At 43.1% G+C, this 16308-nt stretch overlaps 1 protein-coding gene across 2 annotated transcripts in view; it reads right to left on the minus strand.

Moving 5' to 3' along the window:
- Window positions 1–16308, minus strand: part of TMEM163 (transmembrane protein 163) — a 79483-nt gene that overhangs the window by 24996 nt on the left and 38179 nt on the right. For both annotated transcript variants that reach the window (XR_013394527.1, XM_028744762.2), the window contains exons 3-4: window positions 9524–9567; window positions 8019–8110 (exon numbers count right to left, since the gene is read on the minus strand). Coding sequence is in view for 1 of the 2 variants with exons in the window: in XM_028744762.2 (XP_028600595.1) it covers window positions 8019–8110; window positions 9524–9567 (136 nt within the window). In the remaining variant the exon portion in view is untranslated. The remainder of the gene's footprint in view (window positions 1–8018; window positions 8111–9523; window positions 9568–16308) is intronic.

A 16308-nucleotide genomic window follows, 5' to 3' on the forward strand; every position in this document is an offset into this window, starting at 1 on the left:
CGGAGCCTTAAAATAAGGGTTTTACTCTCTAACCTAAATTTGGTGCCTCTTTTTCTACCCAGCAGAGAGGAAACATACAAGGAATCAAAATCTGAATAGCTTATTACATCAAAAATCGGAAGCTTCTGTCCACATCAAATGGGATAAAATGTACAGGAAACTATGGCTAAAATGGAAATTTGTGTTTTAGGATTATTAAAATAACAATAATTCTGTGGCAGCTGCCACAGACAACAGCTATCAGTTTAGTTTATATTTAGCAGAATACTGACACCTTGGATAGGGTGAAAATGCAAACAAAAAAGGAGAGGAGCGCTATTATCTTTTGAATGATTTATCACTCATTCATCATATTTAGCTAGGGCAGCATCTTTTTTAATATACTTGCTGCAAAATTCTGAGGTCATGCAAAATTCATGAGTGTGCCTGTCTTTATACCTATAGCAGAATATCTTAATGGCTGAGGCACTTCTAAGTGTGCTGATTTCTCTCTGCACTGCAGCTAGAATGTTTTATTGTACACTATACTGTTCCAGTGCTAGCAAACAAAAACCTGATAAAACTAGAAAGTCACCCAAAGAGATACATAAGAATGAGAAAACAACATTTTTTACCGAAATTATAAAGAGCTATACCTAGAGAAAAGCCTGTGGGATACATCTGGGGTGCAAGTTGACTTTCCCAGCCCCTCTTCACCTACACACACAGCCTCTCTAGGAGCACCTTAAAGACCAACTAAGTTAGTTCTTGGTATGAGCTTTCGTGTGCATGCACACTTCTTCAGATACGGTATCTGAAGAAGTGTGCATGCACACGAAAGCTCATACCAAGAACTAACTTAGTTGGTCTTTAAGGTGCTACTGGAAGGAATTTTTTTTGTTTTGACTATGGCAGACCAACACGGCTACCCATCTGTAACTGAAGCCTCTCTAGGGTCTGGTAACCTAAACAATGTGACCTGTGATGTACGGGAGATGCTGGAAAGTCAGGTTAAGGCAGTGGAAAATAACTCATTTTTCAAGGATCCCTTCTATTACTGCTCAATACACCATGTATAATTCCCTATTCCATGACTTTCTGGGGAGGCAGCCTTGATGGCCCAGCATGGGGTGGGGAAGCAATCAGCACTTCAGACTTCAAAGACAACAGGGAAGTGCTTTGCAGCCATGCAAGAAGCTAGGAGTGCAGATGGGAGTTAATCTGCATCCACAGAGGGCTCTTGAGGAGTGGAGCTTAGGAGCAGACCAGAGTAACAAGACTTCATCCAGTCCAATCTGATTCGGAGACCTAAAAGGGGACGTCTCCCCACTGCAGTCTTCATCTGCACTTACCCACCCAATATTGCCTACTTTACTTCTGGTTGTGTTGTTTCATCTTAAACAGGCTGGCTTCAGTTATCAACATTGCTATGGACAGCTGTTGGTCATTGTTTTCAGGGTCAGGAGGGAACATTGCCCACAGACAGATTGGATGTATCCTGTGGGTTTTCACCTACTTCATATCAATCGTCACAACTTTCCAGTGGTGGAAGAATCATTGAGCTGTAGGCCTTAGTAGGGAGAGGTGGGGAAGGGCACCCTAAGCCATCCTATCAGGAGCTGCTGGACCATAGTGCCCACCCCCAACCAGTGGCCAGATTCCTGTGCATTATCACAACACTAGGGCTCTTTAAAGCATTTCAAATCCAAAAGTTACAACACATGAGAATAAAAACTTCATAGGAGCCTTTGAAGCACAACCATCTGTCGAATGCATTTGACTTCACATTCCAGAGCAGCATTCTTAAGTGAAAAGTGATGTCATTATGACCCTTATGCATGGTATCCTTGCTCATTGGTGCCATCAGGGCACAGAAGTTTAGGACCCTATTGAGTAGAATGAGCAAGAGAGCCCCCAAACTGCTATATACATTGCCTTCTCCAGTAAGAACAGTCTAATTTTACTTAACTGCACTAACTGTTCTCTGGGAATCTGAACAGAAGTCATCTAAGCCTACATACACACAACAATTTATTTTAAAATCAATGAAGTCTGACTACTTCGGTGTGTGTTTTCTGTCTAGTCAACCCATAATCTAGATCTATTGCATATATTTTATCCCTAAAATGCACTTCTTGAAAATCAGTTTTATTCCAAAAATAACAGCTCATTGCAGGTTGATTCCAGATTTCCTAACAGTGTATCCATTGGGAAACAGTTGAAAACTGATGTAACAGAAATGGTGCGTGTATATCCACACCTGCTCAATGATGTTGTGGGTGGGCATATACCAAGACTGCAATCACCACTTCCTTCTTCATTCACTTGCAGCATGTGCAGGGAGGAAAAGTCATGGATAACCTAATCAGGATAACCACACCAACCCTTTTGGATGGAAGCAGCATGTTGAGGACAAGCATGGATGGTTGTGATTTGGGGGGGGGGGGGAATACATTTTTTGTGCCACTAATTGGCTAGCATATATGCAGTCTAAGAGGGTACTAAAGTTAAGCCGCAACCCACTGGCATTATTTTTCTGCCCACATTTTATCAATACAATGAATTTCATGTGCCTCCTGAAGACTGCACACATGACATGCTGCACACATGACAGAGCTTGGTTTACTGGACACAATACATAGTATGTGTTTTGCAGCAGCTTCCAATTCATGAGACCTAGGAATAGAGCTGCCTGACCTTTGAGATACAAACACTTAGAAACTACATGTGGGAAGTGATAGGGAGCAGTACCAGCAGGTTTAAATAGGTTGGGGTGAAAGGTTTCCTTCCCTGATACACAAAAAAGGGCAACCTCAATGCTTAACAACTTTGGGGGGGAAAGGCAACCTGCCGCTACTTAATGGTTTGTGCTGAGCACTATTCAAAGAGCGATATGAAATTGCGGAAGAAGTTCCTAAAAATCCAAAATGAGGCCATGAGTATGTCCTCCTTATTGCTCAAAATTAAGATACAGTGGACTGTAAATAATATATAATGGCAATATGCTCATGAAAGTCATTTTTCACTGACTGACTCCACTTGAATCAATAAAAGTGCTTTAAAATTACCAAATGTAGGGGATGGATGGGAGAAATTCATGAAAGAGAAAACAGTTAATTGCTGGTAAGATAAGCGATGCATCTCCACTACAATTTAACAAATGTGTGGAAGCAAACCACATGTCTGAAAATACATCAGTAAGAAGCACCAGGAATTTCAGCTAGCCACAATTTCTGGGTGGCGTTTGTCTTGCCTCTTTAAGCATGCAGCTCCCACCAACACATTACTATGGCCACTGTAGTAGATAAACAATGTTTTGTCTATTCTATAAATCTGAAGTGGCCCAATGTCAAAAACCAAACTAGTAACTTCAAAGCAATTATTCAAATAGGCAAATGTCTAGGTGAGCCATCAAAACTAGGGCTGGGGTAGGGAACCCATGGTCCTCCATATTACGTTGGATCAAACTCCCATCAGCCCCAACCAGTATTGCTTACAGTCCGGAATGATAGGAATTACCAGTCCAGCAACATCTGGAGGACCACAGTTCCCCATCTCTGGATTAGGCATGTATAGGATGCTGCTTTTTGTTCTGTTTTGAGTGAATAGAACCCTAAATGTGTGTTTATGCCCATGTGATGGTAGCATCCCCTTCTCTTTCAGATGATTCCTTCATCCCACAAGCAGAGCTGTGATGTCATGATGACCACCTACTGGATAAGAATGAATCTGTAACAGTGTGTGAAGTTGTCTGCATCTCTTTGTGAGGCTAGCCTTCAGGCTTTGCAATCTCAAAGGCTTTTCTGTTTCGAGTCATCCCTCTGAAAATTGTTCACCACTCCACTGTTCCATGTAAGAATATTCAGCAATGTTTTGACGTAATTGCTATTTTACAGTACATCCCTCTCTCTAACCAAAGAGCAAAATGTAGTTTATATAATTTAGCTTCTGTAAAATATCCAGTGTGGGATATCTCCCTGTCTAATTATAATCCCGCTGACTTTCCAGCAAACGGAATGTAGTAACAATATGTCTAAATGGGTATATAATAAAGCCCTTGGTAATTACTACTCTCAGTTCAATCTGCTGAGAGCAGCAGAGGTGTGGCAACAGAATTAAGCATTAAGTAAAAATTAGTGAAGCATGCAAATACAATCTGTACAAATGTTTTCACTTAAACTTGCCAGTACATAGATATTATGCTGCCTCCCTCCTTTAGTGCACTCTGCGTAGCAAGATATTTTTCACATGGAGTTGAAACCAATTTTAGCAGCTCTCCGCATAGTTAATTAGGATATTCACTGAACTGTGATGACATTTTGCTAAATAAAACAAGATTGTCAATATCAGTCAAATAACTAGCTAGTCAACTTTGTTGGCTTGTGCTTATCTTACAGCTTGGCTGTCAAAGCTGCCAGAAAAACAGACCTCGTTTTCTTCTAACATAAGACCTTTTTTAAAAAAAAAATCAACAAAACCTTTTATTCTTATTACAAAGCAATTGCTAACATAGTATGTCAAAATCCTCACGCAACAATTAAGCATGTGCTTCACATTTCCATTGAGGTCAATGGGATTTTAGATTGCTGAACCTTTTGACTGCATTGTATCTCTGATTTATGTTCACTGCAAAATGTTCAACATCTTTATTGTGTGTACCTCAGGAATCTAAACTTCAAGCTATGGGTGAAACAAATTTAAAGACTGTAAGAAGATTATTCAGCTGAGCAACTCCTGGCCACCATCAAAATCAGGAAAGCCAGGTCCAGGTGCAATTTCTGTGGTTATAAAAAGTTAATCAGGAGTTTATTTGTTAAAAAGGAAGGTAAAACTATTCCTCAGAGTTGAGGGAACAACTGCACATTTCTAGCTCAACAATCATTTTACCAACACAATCCTATGTGTAGCTACTCAGAAGTCCCACTGAGTCCAAAGTGACTTGCTCACCAGTAAGTGTGTGCTACAAGGTGCCTGTGGGATCAATAATGCCCCTGAGGTATTCCCCTGGTGCCCATGAAGCTTCAGCCCTGGCCCTGCCACACTGCACCCTGGTCATGAGGTGGTTAGGGCTATTGTCTTTTTTCCGCCCTTGAAAAGTACATAGAGCTGAAGGAGGAAGAGTGACCATCTTCCTCACCCATGAAAGAGACACCTTGTGGACCACTTGTATAACACTGCGCCCATCCCCACTTACTGCAGCAAAAGACTGGAACCGATTGTGGCGTTTGCCTCCTAGGTGGGTCATAAGGAAAGGGTTCAATGAGTGTGAAGTGATTGGCCAGTGGGAACCCAAGGGGAGCAGTTAGAGTTAGAGTTGGAGTTGTGTGGAAGTCAGTTGGGAGTTGGAGAAGGAAGAGGATGGATAAGTCTGTGGGTTGTTCGAGTTGTGTTGTGAGAGAGTGAGAGAAACTGATAGGAGTCAGATAGACAGTTAGGATAATCAGTTAGCAGTTATTAGGAAAGGTATAGGCCGGTATAGAAACTAAGAATAAGAAACTGACAAGAAAAATTATCTGAAACCATCAACTTGTTAAGGCTTATAAAATAAACTTGCTTATTTGATTTAATGTTAACAACTGTCTGGACTCAGTGTGTACCCGAGAGAAACGTGTTAGTAGCAGCGGGGAAGTGATCATAGTGGTGGCACAGGGATCAATAGACCATCAAACGTCCAGGGACCTTGTGTGATCGCCACACCGATGTCTTACTCATGTCCATTAGGTTGTAACCTAGGGAGTTAATACATTTTAACACCCTTTACAAAATCTTTGCATACTTTGTATATCTCTTTGGCTTAACAACCAGTAAGCCTCCATGAAGGTGTGGAGTTTCCATCTGTTCTATAGCGCAAGTAGCCCAACTTTCATTTGGAAACACCAACTACTGTGAAATATAACTGGTGATTTAATATCCATGCGGCATTTGTCTTTCTTTCTTACAAAGCAAACTGAAAATTGTTGGTTAATGCCAATGATCAAGTAGACAAGAAAATATCTTCACCCCATGTGCAGTTCTCATGCTTTAAAAATTATATTACTATGTCCTTGGTTAGAGTAAACTACATTAAGCAAAAGGCAGTGAACAGCTGGTCATCACGCTTATACATATTGTATAATCATCTGTTTTTCGGTATCCTGAATGCTTCTTTGTGTTTATCAGAGTACTGTAAGTTAATTTAATACGTGACAGGGATTTTGATGAGTTTTCCAATAGCAGTAAAAATTCATTTCCAAGGGCATAGCATGTTAGTCCATCATAACAAAAATAACAAATATCAAAGAGCCTTGCGGCTCCTTAAAGAGTAATAAATTTGTTATGGTATAAGTTTTCATGGACTCAAGCCCACTGCACATCTAATGAAGTGGATTGTGATCCAAAAAGTTTATGCTATAATAGGTGTGTTAATCTTCAATGTGTCACAAGGCTCTTAGTTACAGACTGATTTAACAGTATTAATTAGTTGTGCACTCTATTTTTTTAAAAAAGTACCGTATTTTTCCATGTATAAGACGCCCCCTATTCTTGGGGACTCCAAATTAAGAAAACACCCCTCAGCAATACCCGTGTATAAGACGAACCCCAATTTTAAACCTATTTTTTTGGTTAAAAAACTGAGTCTTATACACAGAAAAATATTTGGTGCTTAAGTTGTCATTAGACTCTCACAGCACTGCAGCAATGAAAACGTAAGTCATGGGGCTGTGCCAACATGTGGCAGGAGAGACTCTGGCCCCCTTTTTCTTTCTTGGGCAGGAAGAGGGTTATTGGAAAGTGGGAGATATCGACACCAGTCCCTTGTCATAGCTGGATCACCTCCTGCTGAGTTTTAAGCTTTCAGCACCTTTTCCCCTCTGAAGATGAGGGACCTATTAGGATGATCTGCCCTTAGATTATGATGGATTCAATTGGCTTCCAGGTGGCTGGCAGGGAGTTAGAGCCGATATGACTGGCACTCCTGTTGAAGCTCTGGCAGATTTGTGAAATATGCAAATAGCACAAGTCATTGACCTGGTAGTCCCTGAGCTTGCTCTGCCACTTTTTGGAGCCCACTTGACGCCTTGCTATACACCAGAGCTTTGGGCAATGAAACACACCGGGAAATGACTTGAACACAGATGAATGGTGAGTGCTCATTATCAAGCCTAAGTGGGCAGTAAAGGCAGCAAGGGAGACCTATTTTTCTGCCTCCATTGCAACCTCATTGTGCCACCCCTCAGAGTTTTCCCAGGTAGTTTGGGGCCTTTTACAGTCTGGCCCAAATGAGATGGTGGAACTGATAGCAGCTTGCTGAAACTTGTTCGCAAAGCATTTTGAGGATAAAATTGCTTGCCTCTGCCAGGACCTTGCCTCTACCGTTACAGCATCAAAAGGTGTCCAGGGCACTGTCTAGGCATGTTGTGTTTCAGTTAATAAGGCTTGAGGACATCTGGAAGGTGTTTGATTTAGTCTAGGTAACCACTTGCACACTTGAACCTCACTGCTTATAAAAACAAGCTTCTGGGCCAGGGAGGTGATTAACAACTCCTGGTGAGAGGGGATGTTCCCTGCCTGCTCAAGGAGACAGTGGTAAGACCACCCCTTTTTTTTTAAAAAAAGACAAAAAACAAAAACTTCCATGGATCTACAGAATTCAATTGTATCCCCCATGCTGTTTAACATCTACAACCTCTCTATAGAATGGCACACAACCCTTGAGCTCGAGCTTACTGAAAACGTATTTCTGCTCCTAGGTTGTTACAGATACTTAATTCCAGTGGGTTATTAATCCTGCCCTGGGTTATCATTTCAATGTGTTGTGTACCTACTTTAAATTTTGTTGCACACCACCTAGAAACTCGTTGTGAAAGGCAGGATAAAAAGGTTTAAATAAATAAGACTTTGTAGTCAGCTGTATAAGAGCAGGAAGGCTCATATCAGTATAGCTATTATGTTGCTAGGAGAACATAAAGGGGAAAACTGCCCAGAGAAAGCAGATCCCCCCCCCCGCCCTTTATCATCGCAGACTTTGATAAGTGCTAAAAATAACCACAAGTACTCACATGTATTCTCTGTGCGCTGAATGTACTGCAGCTGCATTGCTGTAGCGCCACAGAACTATCACCGACGACAACACATCCAAAGTGGCATCAAACTGGAAAAAATACAGAAGCCATTAAGGCAAGCCATGCTTGAATCAATACACTGCTAACTGTGCCACAAGCCTGTAGACTAACTTAGTATAAATCATTTGAATAAAAGCAGGGATAAGCACAGATTAGGGCAAGCTCATCCTTTGTGCTGCAAACAAAAGACACGACAAACTTTCAGCTGCATGCACATCACACGTTTAAAGCCCTCTTAAAGCACATTCCCCTGCCCCCAAAATCCCGGGAAACGTGGTTTTCACTCACAGAGAAACAATTCCCAGAACTCTTAAACTACAGTTCCCAGGATTCTTGGGAGGAGGGTTTGTGCTTTAAATGGGTAGTGTGCATGCAGCCTTTATTGTGTCAGTCAAGGAAGTGAAAGGAACTTATTCAGTTGTTCCCTACCAGCTTACTACAAGATACCCCTACCACAAAATAAGTTGTTAAATGCTTAGTGATCTTTCTACATCCTGCTTGACAAGCATGATGATATTTATGTAGAGAGGAGGAGGAATGTGAATGTAGACTTCTTATTAATTTGGCTACAATTTGAGCATCCACAAGAGGATAGTTTATGGGTAGGGTGCATATGGATACCAAACACGGTGGAAGCGTTTGCATCCAGAATGAGAGGCAGCTTGTCTCTGAACATCAGTTACTGGAAAGAAGAGGAGGGGGCTGCTTTGCCCATGGTCCTACTTGTGGAGAACACTCCCAATCGAGTGTTAAAACAATACAGCATTAAATATTAAAAACTTCCCTAAACAGGACAGCCTTCAGATGTCTTTTAAAAATAGGATAGCTGCTTATTTCCTTGACATCTGATGGGAGGGCATTCCACAGAACGGGTGCCACTACCAAGAAGGCCCTCTGTCTGGTTCCCTGTAACCTCACTTCTCACAATGAGGGAACTGCCAGAAGGGCCTCAGTGCTGGATCTCAGTGTCCGGGCTGAACGATGGGGGTGGAGATGCTTAGGGCTTTAAAGGTCAGAAGAACACTTTGAATTGTGCTTGGAAACATATTGGGAGCCAACGCAGATCTCTCAGGACCGGTGTTATATGGTCCCGGCGGCCACTCCCAGTCACCAGTCTAGCTACCGCATTCTGGATTAATTGCAGTTTCCAGATCGCCTTCAAAGGTAGCCCCACGTAGAGCGCATTGTAGTAATCCAAGCGGGAGATAACTAGAGCATGCACCACTCTGGCGAGACAGTCCGCGGGTAGGTAGGGTCTCAGCCTGTGTACCAAATGGAGCTGGTAGACAGCCGCCCTGGACACAGAATTAACCTGCGCCTCCATGAACAAGTGTGAGTCCAAAGTGACTTCCAGGTTGCGCACCTGGTCCTTCAGGGGCACAGTTACCCCATTCAGGACCAGGGAGTTGTGCAATGTACATTTCAATTAAGAGACTACTTACAGCAAATCCAAATGATGAAGCACTGTACCTCATTACGGAGACAGCTAAAAGAAAAAGGAAAAAAATACTCTTTTGATCTTTTTGTTCACTGAAGTGAGGAAAAGTTGCAGTTTGAAGAGAAGTAAACAAATAAAATATCACAATATATTCATTAGCAATGGTAGAGACTCCACCAAGCTTCTGTAAATCAAAGGAGGAACAATCTGTCACTTAGGAGAGGCACGTGAAAATCATTTTTAACATTTGAGGCTGAAACAGAAGCCAACTAAACATGCAGGTAACACCACCCAATTCTTTCTTTTCAAGAAGTAAGCAACTTCACAACAGAGCTTATTCAGAGCAAAGGTGCAACCCAAATAAGTTATCTGGAAATGCCACTGAGAAGTCTACAAAATCAAGTGCAAGCCAACACTCCCATTTCTTCTGGTTTCCCTCTCAAAATCAGATCTGAAATTAGATTAAAGTGGACCCAGATAAGCCAGCCTTATCAAAGAGACCCTAGATCTGGTTAGCTACCACCTCATTCTAACAGCTTACTTGAGAAAGAAAAGATTTGAAACTGAACAACGGGGGCACACGTTCCCCCAAAAACTACTTAGTTTTTTAAAGGGGAAGGGGGACAATTGACAGCAGTCTGGTTAGATTTATCTATGAAGAGCAAAAGTCTAAAGGTCAAGATCACTGGCTGGCCATTCAGCTCAAAGGACTTGATCCATATTTTCAAGCTACAGGTACTGACTTCTCTAACCAATAGCCAAGAGGTTCAGGACACCTTAGATACATAACTGTATTCAAGGAATAGTACACTGGTCTGAAATAATTTATCCAATGAATGTTTTACAAGCATGTCATTGTGAACTATGGAATAATCAGCATTAACAAATAATGGCTCAATAGCTATTAAAGCCAGGTATTATCCAAAATAGCTCAACTTACTGACACTGCACAGACAATGATGTGGGAAAATGCAGCATGTACATTTTGATGCCATCACTACACATAGTGGTGCAGTTAGAGAGATTTCAGACTCATTATTTAAGGGTCTTACAGGGAGAGGCCTCTTTAGGTGGCAGTATTAACTTACAGTAGTGCCCCGCAAGACGAATGCCTCGCAAGACAAAAAACTCGCTAGACGAAAGGTTTTTTCGTCCGCGATTTGCCTCGCAAGACGAATTCCCCTATGGGCTTGCTTCGCAAAACGAAAACGTCTCACGACTTTGTTTCCTTTGTGTAAAAACCGTTAAAACCAAGGGTGCTTAGCTTGAGCAGCTGCAGTTGCGACTTGACTTCGAGGAGCAACTGTTAGCACGTGGTTTGGTAGCCTTTTCTCAGACTTTGCTCACTTTTGAAGCTTTTCCAAAACTTTTCCAGAACTTTTCCAGAACTTCTCTTTCATCCATTTGGTAAGTTAAACTTTTAAAACTTTTTGGGGGGGTTTTGGATTTTGGGTTGGGGTGTTTGGGATTAAAGGACTTGGTGTTGGGAAGGGGTTTGCGATAATCTGGGAGCTTGTGGGGGGGTTTTGGGAATTTTTATGATTTTCTGTGACCACTGGGCCAGGTTGTTTTTTTTTGAAAATTTTTCTGAGTTTGAATTTCTGAGTGCTGGCTGGCTGGGGGAACAGTTGGGGAGGTTTCTGCAGAAATCTGGGACCATGTGGGGTTTTTTGGGGAATTTTTATGATTTTCTGTGACCACTAGGCATGGTTGTTTATTTTTGAAAATTTTTCTGAGTTTGAATTTCTGAGTGCTGGTTGGCTGGGGGAACAGTTGGGGAGGTTTCTGCAGAAATCTGGGAGCTTGTGGGGCTTTTTGGGTTTTTTTGTGATTTTCTGTGACCATTGGGCCAGGTTGTTTTTTTTTGAAAATTTTTCTGAGTTTGAATTTCTGAGTGCTGGCTGGCTGGGGGAACAGTTGGGGAGGTTTCTGCAGGAATCTGGGAGCTTGTGGGGCTTTTTTGGGATTTTTTGTGATTTTCTGTGACCATTGGGCCAGGTTGTTTTTTTTGGAAATTTTTTTCTGACTTTGAATTTCTAGTGCTGGCTGGCTGGGGGAACAGTTGGGGAGGTTTCTGCAGAAATCTGGGAGCTTGTGGGGCTTTTTGGGTTTTTTTGTGATTTTCTGTGACCATTGGGCCAGGTTGTTTTTTTTTGAAAATTTTTCTGAGTTTGAATTTCTGTGTGCTGGGTGGCTGGGGGAACAGTTGGGGAGGTTTCTGCAGGAATCTGGGAGCTTGTGGGGCTTTTTGGGATTTTTTGTGATTTTCTGTGACCATTGGGCCAGGTTGTTTTTTTTTGAAAATTTTTCTGAGTTTGAATTTCTGAGTGCTGGCTGGCTGGGGGAACAGTTGGGGAGGTTTCTGCAGGAATCTGGGAGCTTGTGGGGCTTTTTGGGTTTTTTTGTGATTTTCTGTGACCATTGGGCCAGGTTGTTTTTTTTTGAAATTTTTTTCTGAGTTTGAATTTCTAGTGCTGGCTGGCTGGGGGAACAGTTGGGGAGGTTTCTGCAGAAATCTGGGAGCTTGTGGGGCTTTTTTGGGATTTTTTGTGATTTTCTGTGACCACTAGGCATGGTTGTTTTTTTTCAAATTTTTTTTTCTGAGTTTGAATTTCTGAGTGCTGGCTGGCTAGGGGAACTGTTGGGGAGGTTTCTGCAGAAATCTGGGACCATGTGGGGTTTTTTTTGGAATTTTTATGATTTTCTGTGACCACTAGGCATGGTTGTTTATTTTTGAAAAATTTTTCTGAGTTTGAATTTCTGAGTGCTGGCCATGTTATTATTTTTTGAAATTTTTTTTTGTCTGGGTGGGGAAGCAGTTGGGGAGGGGTTTGCAGCAGTTGGGGAGGGGCTGGGGGAGCAGTTGGGGAGGGGTTTGCAATTTCTGTGTTGTGGGTGGGTTGGTGCGTGTCTGTGGGAGCAGTTGAGGTTTTTGAAGACATTGGTGATTTTTGAAGCTTTTCCTAAACTTATTTTGCAGCCATTTGAGGTTTCTGAGGACTTCGGTGGTTGATTGTTGAAGCTTTTCCAGAACTTCTCTTTCATCCATTTGGTAAGCTAAACTTTTAAAACTTTTTTGGGGGGTTTTGGATTTTGGATTTGGGGTTGGGGTGCTTGGGATTCAAGGCCTTGGTTCTGGGTTTTAATTTCTGTGTGGTGGGTGGCTGGCTGCTTTTGTATTTTTTGGGTTTGAAGCACATCACTGATTTTTTTTTCTGTTTCTGAGTTTACGAAGGTAGGAGCTGTGCTGCCATGGGACCCAAGAAGACTGCTGCTGCGGTGGCCGGCGATAGGAAGAAGGAGAAGGTGACGCTGGAAATGAAGAAGGAGATCATCTGGAAGCACGACGGCGGAATGCGTGTGACGGACATCGCCAGGGAGTACGGCAGGAACCCATCGACCATCGGGACCATCCTGAAGATGAGGGAGAAGATCCTGGCGACTGATGCAGCCAAGGGAGTCACCAGGATCGTGAAGAACCGCCCAGCTGTCCTGGAGGAGGTCGAGAAGTTGCTGCTCATCTGGATAGAAGAGAAGCAGCGTGCAGGGGACACAGTGTCTGAGGCCGTCATTTGTGAGAAGGCCAAGGCCTTGCACGCTGACCTCATCCGGGAACAGCCAGGAACCTCAGCCGAGCCAGAAGTCTTCAAGGCTAGCAGAGGTTGGTTTGACCGGTTCAAGACAAGATCTGGCATCCACAGCGTGGTCAGGCATGGAGAGGCTGCCAGTTCTGATGTTCCTGCGGCTGAAGACTTTGCAGCGGAGTTCCTGGAGCTTGTGAAGACGGAGGGCTACGTTCCGCAGCAGGTCTTCAACTGCGACGAGACCGGGCTGTTTTGGAAGAGGATGCCCAAAAGGACTTTCATCACTCAGGAGGAGTCCAGGCTGCCTGGCCACAAGCCCATGAAGGACCGCCTGACCCTGCTCTTCTGTGCCAACGCAAGCGGCGACCTGAAGATCAAGCCCCTGCTGGTGTACCACTCGGAGAACCCACGGGCCTTCAAGAGACACAAGATCGACAAGGAGCGGCTGAGTGTCATGTGGCGATCCAACAGCAAGGCTTGGGTCACACGTGTGCTGTTTGTGGACTGGGTCAATCTTGCTTTTGGCCCTGCTGTCAAGCAGTACCTGCTGGACAACGACCTGCCGCTGAAGGCTTTGCTTCTGATGGACAATGCTCCTGCCCATCCTAAAGGCCTTGAGGTGGACTTGTTGGAGGAGTTCAGCTTCATCAACATCATGTTTCTGCCGCCTAACACCACGCCACTGCTCCAGCCGATGGATCAGCAGGTCATCGCCAATTTCAAAAAACTCTACACCAAGGAGCTTTTCAGGCGATGCTTCGAGGTGACTGACTGCACCACCATCACCCTGCGGGAATTCTGGAAGGACCACTTCGACATCGTCACCTGCTTGAAGATGGTCAACACGGCCTGGAAAGGGATCAGCCAGAGAAATTTGAATTGCGCTTGGCGCAGCCTGTGGCCGGACTGTGTGGCACCAAGTGACTCTGATGCACCAGAGTCAACAGTGGTGCAGGACATTGTTGCCTTGGGGAGGACCATGGGCCTGGAGGTCACGGAGGAGGACGTCTGCGAGCTGGTGGAGGGGCACGACGACGAGCTGACCACCGTGGAGCTGGTCGAACTGCAGGCAGAGGCTGCGCAGGAGCAGGCCTCACTGGAAGAGGAGGAAGCAACTGAGGAACGGCTGTCCTCCGAAAGACTGAGGGACATTTGCCAGAAGTGGAAGGAGGTGCAGACTTTTGCAGATCTACACCACCATGAGAAGCACGTGGCACATGACGCTGGGAACTTTTATGATACGAGGGTCATGTCGTCTTTCAGGGAGCTGCTGAAAAGGCGGATGAAGCAGCAGACTATGGACAGGTTCTTGACCAAGAAGCAAAGAGTGGAAGAGGAGCCTTCTTCGAGTGGTCCCCCAGAGTCTTAGAAAATGTACTGTACACTTTGTTGATTTTTAAATGTTTTTCTGTCATGTTTATAAAGTTAATTTATTTTCCCTTCAATTTTTGAACTGCTCTTTACAGTATGTGTGACTTTAAAGAGCAGTTAATAAACTGTTGTTGTACCAAATTTGGCTTTGTTTGGACTTTTTTTGACCATAGGAACGCATTAATTGATTTTCAATGCATTCCTATGGGATTTCGTGCTTCGCAAGACGAAAAATTCGCTAGACGACAAAAATTGCGGAACGAATTAATTTCGTCTTGCGGGGCACCACTGTACTTCAAAATATAACCCACCTCTGCTGCATTTAGGGAGCTTCCTGTTGTACCCTCACAGCACCACTGATTGCACCAAGTAGACTTTGATCATTTCCAAATTGTGTTGGCTTTGTTCCAAGTTTTCTTCCACCTACATTCTAGCAATCACACCTCCACTTTGTTGCATGCGGTTGATCACTTTACCATGCGATTTTTACAAGTACAACTATCAGGAAGAAGTTGTCTAGGAAATAATAATTTTTTAAAAAAACTCAGAAGAATTGTTAAAATCAACTTTATCATTGGCATTTCCACAGTGGGACTGACCCAAAGGAAACATTTAATTTTCAGCATTGCAACAAGAACAAGTCCTAATTACAACATTCCTGAGCAAAGTAGGAATAATGGGGGTTAATGGAATATTTATCATGCTTGCATCCCACCCATTCTTGACCGTAATAGGGACTATGCCAAAACACAACAAAAGCATTACACCAATTCAGAACATCAGACCTGTGCAACATCTTTAGTCTATCTGCAAACCTCCAACAACAGGCACCAAAGCAGCCAAAGCTATTTTGGGCAAGTTTTATGTGTATTTCAACTCAAAGAAAAAAATGTGGTTTATGAGAAGGACTGCTTTTTTCAAAGATCTCAGAAACCTGAAGAAACCTGAAACATTTGTAAAGAGTCTCGTACAAAGAAGCTGAACATTCAGTTTACTGATAAAAAGGAGCACTAGGGAGAAAGACTAATGCTTGGGATTCTAGGCAAAGAGGTTTATTGAATAGTGAAGCTAATGGAGGACTTAACCTTTCACAAAGCCACGGAGATGGCGAGGCAATCCAAATTTATCAAAAACCCAGTTTTAGGGAGGGAAGACAGTTTTGCTCTACCCCCATAAAAAGACGAGAAATAGCCATTTTGAAAAGGGCAAATTCACTCCTTGTGTCTCTGCGGAAACAGCACAAAAGCCAGTCCAGAAAAATTAGCACAGCGATTTCAAAAGCACTCTACAGTACAGCAAAAGGACCACCCTTTCAGATCAAGGGATGGAAAAGTTCACAACATTGGAGGGTTAGTTCAAATAGAGGAACACAGCACCACCACTGTTCAGAAACAGAGCATTTTGCTTGTGTGTGGTACAAGTAGTGACCATGGCAATGGATGGCAAATGTGGCAAAGGCACTGGTTCTCCCAACAACGACTCATTTTAAAATAGAATAAGGAAACAGTAACTCCAGTTTGTTCAAGGGACAACTGCACATGGTGCCTTTTGCATTTTCTGCAGGTAGACAATTTCTCATGAGGAGCTCAAGCCAGGTAGTGATGACTTCTACCTGAGGGAGAGCATAATATGAGAACACGTACATTTCGGGGGGGGGGGAGCTGCAAAGAATTCTAGATATGAATAAGGCAGTAGCCACTGCATATAGTCAAGGGAATGCCCTCTTTTGGAAGCTTTGCAATATAAGCTTTAAAAAGAAACAGTTTGTGTTAACTGTGTATGCAGTATGAAGCTGCTAAGTAGGATAATCATTTAGTTTCCAGGTTCAGTTTAA

Source organism: Podarcis muralis, chromosome 1, assembly GCF_964188315.1.
Source record: "Podarcis muralis chromosome 1, rPodMur119.hap1.1, whole genome shotgun sequence".
Lineage (NCBI taxonomy): Eukaryota > Metazoa > Chordata > Lepidosauria > Squamata > Lacertidae > Podarcis > Podarcis muralis.